The 8078-nt window shown below is 50.7% G+C and overlaps 1 protein-coding gene across 2 annotated transcripts; it reads right to left on the bottom strand.

Moving 5' to 3' along the window:
• Positions 1-42: 42 nt before the first annotated feature.
• On the bottom strand, positions 43-7525 carry lig4 (ligase IV, DNA, ATP-dependent). Of its 2 annotated transcripts, XM_056589270.1 has the most exons (4): positions 7452-7494; positions 5018-6625; positions 4136-4638; positions 43-2859 (listed from the first exon to the last, which is right to left on the bottom strand). In XM_056589270.1, the coding sequence occupies exons 2-4, from the start codon at positions 6614-6616 to the stop codon at positions 2160-2162; spliced, it is 2802 nt and encodes a 933-aa protein (XP_056445245.1). In that variant the 5' UTR covers positions 6617-6625; positions 7452-7494; the 3' UTR covers positions 43-2159. The 2 variants fall into 2 exon arrangements, with proteins under 2 accessions (XP_056445245.1, XP_056445244.1); XM_056589269.1 differs by having other exon boundaries at positions 5018-7525.
• Between the last annotated feature and the right edge of the window lie 553 nt (positions 7526-8078).

Genomic DNA, 8078 nt, shown 5'->3' with positions numbered 1-8078 from the left:
GTTCATGTAAATTGATTGTAACACATTGATTATTGGCTTATTTCTTAAAGTAGTATAGCCCTACATCAATTTATTTTTGATAAAGTTTGATGATTATTTGAACACAACCCCGTTCTACCCCTCAACAAAACAACAACAAATATGGACCATGGGGTTGAATGCGGGAACCATCGGAAGAAACAAAGAGGGGGAAAGTCGAAAAAGGTGCGGGGATGATATATTTCGGTACACTGTGTTTAAGGTGCGCTAATCCGCCTCAGAACAATGGCTTCATTGGCTTCCATTACGTGAGCCTACAGTAGAGCCTCTGTCTCAGCGGGGAGCTAATTAATTTTGGCTAGAGACTCCAGAGGCTGTTTGAGAGCTGTAGTGTTGTGCTGTAGCACCGGAAGTCCCTACCGGCAGCACCCGCAGGGCTGATTACAGCAGTCCTCCCTGGAGGCTGAGGGCTATGTTCCAATACACTTTGATTTATTTCAGAGCATTGTCCCGCAACGGGTTTCTGGTTTAACGACCGTTTATTAATTTTTCTTATTAAATGAATCTCATCTGTCAATGAATCGCTTTAAAATATGCTGTAGATACGATTAGAGAGTGGTAGGAAAGAGAGAGAATATAAAAGAGCAGAAGATTTTGACGCTAAACAAGCAACCAAACGTCTCCTCCCTCCCTTCTCCGCCAATGAGAAATGTTGCGTTTCACACATTTATGAGTGACAGGCCAGATGGATTCCCCGAACCAATCAGGGAAGAGATGCCCCGACAGGTCAGAGATGAGCCTCGAGCAGATAGTCTCATCCAGAGGCAGGTGCAGTCAACTATGAACAAATATTCTCACAGAGAATTTCACTCATTAATAGCTGATGGATCGCTATGCTATTTCTAACAAATAACACAAAAAAACGGCTCCTCAATTTTACCTACAGCATCTTTAAATCTACAAAACGTGAACGAATCTCTAAGTGATCAATGCAATCAAAACGACAACTAAACGAGGCACAACAAACGCGACGTAGCCTGCATTCGCCTCCACATCCACACCATCAACTACGTCCAGATTACAAATGAGGAAGGAACTTGTTGAGCCTCTCCCCTTACAGAATGTATTCATGTGACATTTACCCAAAACAATGCCCAGGACGCCGAATACAGGCCCCCGGGGCAAGGGTAATGACAGGCCCAACACATTCTGTGGCTCCCAAGACACACCTGTGACATTCTCCGGAAGAGCCCGGAGTCCATGTTGTTCTGTAGCCTTCCTCCTCCTCTTCCTGAAGTCGTCTTATAACCCTCTCCCGTTTTGACATTTCATTCAGGTGTTGTTGAGCATTGAATATCGGATATAAACAAATCCCTATCCTGCATGTAAATAATTACTTAGCATTTAATGTAATTCACTGTCCTCAACAGCATTTCATTTTGCAAAAACAACAACTTGGAAGAGGTACTTTACCAAAAAAAATGGAAAAACTTTTTTCATCATATTTAAAATTACATTTATTCGTTTCTATCATTAAAACCAAGAAAATCAAGAAATTAGATAATAATACCAATAGAAGACTGTGGTGTGATGTGTCTGACTCACACATGATTCATGTTGTGTATGGCCATCTAACCTATCTGTTACAGCTGACTAAAAGGACTTATTATATAAAAAGGGCTGAATAAAATAAGCCTTCCTTCCTTCGACAGTGAATTCCATGCTTTGGGCATTAGTTTGGTTTCTATGCATCTCCTTCAAAGTGGCAAGACACAAGTCAAGGTGAAGTAAATCCTCTAAAAACTATCAATGGACACCCACATCCCCAATAGCCCCATTTAACGAAGCACTTGAAGTCAAAGGTAAGACATTAATGATGGATGATATATAAAAGCTATCCTTAAAACAGAAAACATTGTTTTTTCATTCGGTAAACGGGCGCTCCAACTGCACTGCAACTTTCATCTCATTTCTTAAGATCTTCCGACAAGCTTCAACTTGTCTACTGTCAGCCGTCCAAGCAGAGGAAACTTGTGAGGCTGATTCTCACAAAGTGCAAAACAAACACAGATAAACATATGGCTAAGTGCTACCTAGCAAAATCCCAATCCACCGAGCATTATAAAACAGTGCTCATAGACATCCTCTTCCGGTGCGTCGCCCTGACGACGACCCATCCATCACACCAGATACTCCCCGTCGTCCTGAAGGAAGCCCGCCTCCACCGACTCCCTCACCCACGCCTCCCTCACGATCTTAAACTTCTTCTTGAACAGCCGCCTCAGCGTCCGGAGGTCCAGCAGCCTGGCCTCCTCGGCGACCAGCACGTGGGACACGCCCTCCTCCAGCTCGCCCACCACCGTGGCGCCGTGGTAACGCAGCTCCAGCTCCCTGGTCTCCAGGCAGAGCGTTGGGTAGCCCGCCGCCTCCCCGCCCGCCGCCGCCGCCGCCGCCTTTGGGTCGGGCCGTCCTAGGTCGGCGTGGCGGTCCACGTACACCCGGCACTGGCGGAACATGCTAGAGGGGAGGTCCGTCCACCCGTAGCGCTCCTCCACCTGCCCCGGGTCCACAGGCTCCGCCCCCTCGCCGACGCGGGCGAACACCTCGCGCAGCTGCCGCTCGTCTGTGTCGGCGAAGTAGCTGTCGCCGTGCGCGTCGTACTCCTTGGCGAAGTGTTCGCGCGTGGCCGGCGTCATGTGGATCATGTGGCGCGGTTGCCACGGCACCACGCGCCCGCCGTCCAGGCAGGCGCGGAGCCAGTCGGCGCGCACCACGTCGTGGGTGTCGGCCAGCGTCAGGTTGCGCACGCGCATGTTCTCCACGCCGGCGATCACACAGTAGGTGTCGGGGCCCGGGTTCTGGACGACCACACCGCCGCACCTGGAAGCAGGGCAGGGGGGGGGGGGGGGGCGTTAGGAGAGGATAGGGTTAAAGGTAACATATTACACCCCCAGGTGTGAGTTTGATCAGCCGTTACAAGCCGTTTCAAAATCTGCCTCTTCTGACATCACAAGTGGGGGCGTGTCCACCTTGATGTATGACGGATAGATGAGCAACTTTCGCTACATCCCACTCGATAGGCTGCTGGACTGATCTATCCAGCACATATCTAGGTGGACACGCCCACTTGTGATGTCAGAAGTGGCAGATTTTCAAAACGTCTTGTAAAAGCTAATCGCACTCAAACCTGATGGTATAATATCTCACCTTTAAGGGTACACGTTTCACTTAAAGGGTTCCTGGTTTGAACACCAGGTCTGCATGTGATTAGCCGTTACAAGCTGTTTGAATATCTGCCCATGAGCTGTGATTAAGTGACATCACAAGTGGAAGTGTCCACCCTGATGTATGATGGATGGATCAGTCTACCAGCCTACACAGTGGACTGTAGCAACTGGTAGGCTGAACCGTCCATCAAACATCAGGGTGGACATTCTGTTGCCATTGTTTAATAAAAAGGGTTGTAAAATTCCACTGCATTTCACATGCACTACAGCAAATGCACATCACCGTCAAATACTTCTGATATGAAAGTCGTTATTTTCAGCAAACTACGAGTGAGACAATTAGCCCAATGCTTAATATTTAAACAAGACCAATCTGAATGTAAACCGCTCTCTTTCCACAAGCTCTTAGCTTTTCAGGCTAAATAGTAGCAAATGTGAAACGAAACCCGCTTGTGAGACTAGTTCAATAGAAGGTGGAAAGAGGCCGGCTATAAATGTAAATGGACTGCATTTATATAGCGCTTTTGTAACCATTGGCCACCCAAATAGTTTTACAATATTGCCTCACATTCACCATTCACGCACATGTTCACACATTCACGGTGGAGTCAGCCATGGTAGGCGACAGCCATCTCGTCGGGAGCTGTTAGGTTGAGGTGTCTTGCTCAAGGACACCTCGACACTCGGGGACGGGGATCGAACCAGCAACCTTCAGGTTACCAGCCAACCCGCTCTACCTCCTGAGCTACTGCCGCCTAGATGCTATGACAAAAACACCCGCACCATCGTTCACGGGTCTTCTCCAGAATTATATGGTACTGGCAATATCTATTTTTCTCTATGATATGTTAATTTTACATTATAAGACGCTCTAGGTCCTTCACATCGTTCCACGAAATGACGTAGTAGTGTAAAGTGAAAAACCTTACCTGGCCACGCCCTTCTCCAGCTCGGCCTTGGGGTCCTCCTCGCTGCCGTTCAGCACGCAGAACTCCACCTCCTCGAACATATCCGTCTCCTTGGTGACCGCCGACAGGTCCTGGGGCCTGAAGTGGTCGAGGAGCCCCACCACCCTTCGAGGCTTGGCCGCCGCCGCCGCCGCCTTCCTCTTCTTCTTCTTGTCCGGCTGCCCGTCGCTGCCGCCGCCGCCGCCGTCCCCGTCCAGCTGCAGGTGCCGCGACGCCAGCTTCCCCGAGGCGCGGTGGCGGAAGCGGTCCAGCTCCGACAGCGTCATGCACTGGTGCCACTCCTTGTCGTCGCGGATCCTCTCGATGCGGGGGAAGCGCAGCGTGCAGTTGGTCTTGTACATGTCGCTGCCCACGATCTCCGCCGCCTTCACCTGCACGATGACCGAGTGGCGCGGCTCGATGTAGACCTCGGGACGCTCCGTGCCGCACAGGATGGAGGCGGGCGGGTCGTTCTTGCGGTACACCTTCAGGCAGCGACGGGAAAGGACAGTGTTAGCGTTAAACATAATTTGTTTTTTTGGTCTCCGCAATACTTTATCAGGTTGTTAGGTTCACTCAAATGTGCGTTTTCTTCAAGCCGGGTTGGGCAACGTACTCTAAGTGGAAGCAAATTAATCATGCAAGCCTACAGAGGGCGCTATAGTGTATTCACGGAATAGTAAATTCGCACCAAATATGTTCTGTTCCATTGGGCCCTGTTCACAAAATAATAACTAAAAAACAGCCGACGACGATCATGCTGTACAACCCAAACCTCAGCGTTAAACCAACATGTTTAACCGCACAAAATGAATGGGATCACATCGCGAGGCCCCTACCGATTCCCAGCCCCGCCCCACTCACCTTCCAGTGCTTGGCCAGCTTGAGGCCCAGCTCGTACAGCTCCTGCATGGTGTACCCCGAGCCGATGCGGCAGAGCGTGTGGAAGACGCTGGGCTGCTCGCCGGGTGAGGGCGCCTGGGCCACGGCGCACAGGAAGTGGGACATCATGCCGCCGCGGCGCCCCTTGCCCCAGTAGCCGCCCACGATCAGCAGGTCCAGCTCGTCCATCAGGCCGTCCACGTACTCGGGCTTCAGCTTCAGCCAGCCCTCGCCTCGCTTGTCGGGCTTGTATTGCGACTGCGGGTCCTTCACCATGATGCCCTCCTCGCGCTTGTCGATGGCGTCGTTGAGGGCGTTGACCACCTCCTGCGTGGTCTGGGCCTCCGTCTTGGCCACCAGGTGGATCCGGCCCGTGACGGGCTCGAACACCGTCTGCAGCGCCTCGTCCCGCGTCCGCAGCGTCTCCTTGCTGAACTTGCGGCCGTTCACCAGCAGCACGTCGAACACGCAGTAGCACGTCTGCAGCTCCGAGTCGTCCGTCAGCCGCTTGATGTCGAACTTGCTGCCCTTCTGCATGAAGGCCTCCGTGGTCGGGTGGTACGCCATCATCTCGCCGTCCAGGATGCAGCTGACCACGTGCGGCGCGAACGCCCCGTGCACGTGCGGCGTCAGCGAGCCCTCCCGCGGCGAGGCGCCGAACTGCTGCGTGTACTCGAAGGCGTTGCGCGTGAAGTACTTGTACACGTCGCCGTCCTTGTGCAGCTGCATGCGCTCGCCGTCCAGCTTGGTCTCGAGGAAGAACACGCCGTGGCGCATGCGCCGCTCGATCTGCCGCACGTCGGCCACCGCCGCCAGCATGGGCTTGAAGGCCGAGAAGACGGCCACGCACGCCTCGCTGAGCGACGTCTCGGGGCTGTGCAGCGTGCGGCACACCTTGTCCAGGTCGGCGCTGACGTTGTACAGCTCGCTGGCGTCGGGGTGGAAGGCCTGCAGCACCGTCTCCTTGCTGATGCCCAGCTTCATGTCCTTCAGGATCATGCGGATCAGCCACTTCAGCTCCAGCGCCGAGCTCTGCGTGATGAGGTGGAGCAGGCTGCTCCGCACGCGCTCCTTCTGCTTGCTGGCGTTGTTGGCCGCCACCGAGTCCAGGAAGTCGTTGACCTCCTTGACGGACAGGCTCTGCTGACCGGCGCAGCGCTTCTTCAGGACGAAGTAGGCCATGCTGGCGAAGTCCCCCGCCTCGCCCTGGGCGGAGGTGGGGGCGCGGTAGTTCAGCAGCTTGTCGGCCTCTGGGCCGTTCTTGGGGAGGCCCAGCACGTCGATGAAGAGCTTGGCCAGCATGTTCTCCTTGATGCCGTAGGCCACCCGCTCCCGCTCGAAGGAGGGAACCAGGAGGCGCATGGCCGGGTAGAAGGAGTCTGTGGTGGGCAGGCCCTTGTGGAGGGCGTCGTGGAACTTACGCCAAGAATCCATGAAGTCCCGGAGGAACCTGGACTTGTCCGGGCGCAGTTTGCATTTCTGGATCTTCTCCAAGGTGGTGCACAGGTGGAGGAAGGGCACCTGGGCCGCCACAGAGAGCGGGGCGGGCGGGGGGGTGCTGGAGGAGGAGGTCGTCGCCATGGCGATCACCTGGGGAGCGTGAAATTAGGGATTTTCAGGATGCAAATAAAGCTACCAGACTATTGATTGACATATTGAGTGGCACACTGTATATATAGGGGCCCGCATAGAAAAAACTCTTTAAAAAACACCAAAAGTATACAGCTACGTATAGTAGACGATATAGCCAAAAATATGTGATATTTACACCCCATTTTTAAACACCATAAATCACATTTATCAACATTATTTGATATAGCACAACCCTTAACCATATATATAATTGGATAATATAGATAACTCAATTAAATCGTTTAGATTTCATGTATTTCTGGATATAGCCAATCCGCAACGACGTGTTTATGAAACCTCTTCCTCTGTTTAATACATAGTTAAATCCCATTGGATCAGTTGAACGCCTCTTATCTTATAACACCTCACAGTTACAGCGAACGTTTTTAAAGGTAAAGTTTACTCGGATCATGCTTGTATTGTTTTGCTTAAATACATTATTACATGGAGATTAACTTTCTATATCAGCCTACCAGTTTGATTGTCTGTAGGCTTTCTACGCTCAAAGAATGTTTCAGTGCTCGGTCAAATATGTGTATGTATACTATTAATACAAACTCATATTTAAATAAGAATGACTTGCCTAACGTTACTGTTCAATGCTGTCCAGTTTAATGTTGTTTTGTTAAACCAGCTGACAATTTTAGTTTGGTTTTGTTGAACCCGGAAGCATTCTCCTCAAACACATAACGAGCACAAACACAGCGACCCTCATAACTAAAGTTAATCACTGATGCGTTTAGTTTATTAACACATATATCAGATTAACTCCGATGGCACTTACTCGTAATCACTCATCGAACCCACACATTCAAAAATAAACCTTCCCATCAGAAACAAGAGCCGGACTACTAAGGTTCCGGGCAGCAGACTGCCCGCCTCCAGTGCTCCGCTAGAGGGCGCGAGGGGACCTCCGTAGACATTCATAGGAAATCTCTGCTTCTACCCATTGCTGCGATATGTCAACGTCGCCGCCATATTGGAGATGCCAATTGAAATGGGCTGTAAAGTTATACAAGTAAATTGGAAAGCTGCATTTTTTCTGGATAAAGAGGCAATAACTTTTACATTTCTAATCCGATTTCAATGAGTCGTTCATGTATTCATATTAAATCATATGGTGTGTGTGTGTGTGTGTGTGTGTGTGTGTGTGTGTGTGTGTGTGTGTGTGTGTGTGTGTGTGTGTGTGTGTGTGTGTGTGTGTGTGTGTGTGTGTGTCTAAAACGTTTATTCCACGAGATCTTAAAGCCTTGGTAAACGACACTTACAAGTTAATATGCTTTTTATCCAGAAAGATCGTATCTCCCCGTAGTTCTGTGTGTTGACAGCCAGGAATATCTGTCTTTCAACAGGCCTTATTCTTATTCAAACAGATCTTTCAATTTATATAAAATTATTTAGCGGCGTTATG

The sequence above is a fragment of the Gadus chalcogrammus genome, chromosome 4 (assembly GCF_026213295.1).
Source record: "Gadus chalcogrammus isolate NIFS_2021 chromosome 4, NIFS_Gcha_1.0, whole genome shotgun sequence".
Lineage (NCBI taxonomy): Eukaryota > Metazoa > Chordata > Actinopteri > Gadiformes > Gadidae > Gadus > Gadus chalcogrammus.
This window is presented reverse-complemented; position numbering and strand designations above follow the sequence as displayed.

Excerpts from the sequence above, each read along its gene's own strand:
- lig4 (XM_056589269.1), bottom strand. The coding sequence starts at position 6,616 with ATGGCGACGACCTCCTCCTCCAGCACCCCCCCGCCCGCCCCGCTCTCT. Across the intron at positions 4,639-5,017 it reads AGCTGGCCAAGCACTGGAAG|GTGTACCGCAAGAACGACCC; the intron begins GTGAGTGGGGCG and ends CGCTGCCTGAAG. Across the intron at positions 2,860-4,135 it reads CTGGAGAAGGGCGTGGCCAG|GTGCGGCGGTGTGGTCGTCC; the intron begins GTAAGGTTTTTC and ends CCCTGCTTCCAG.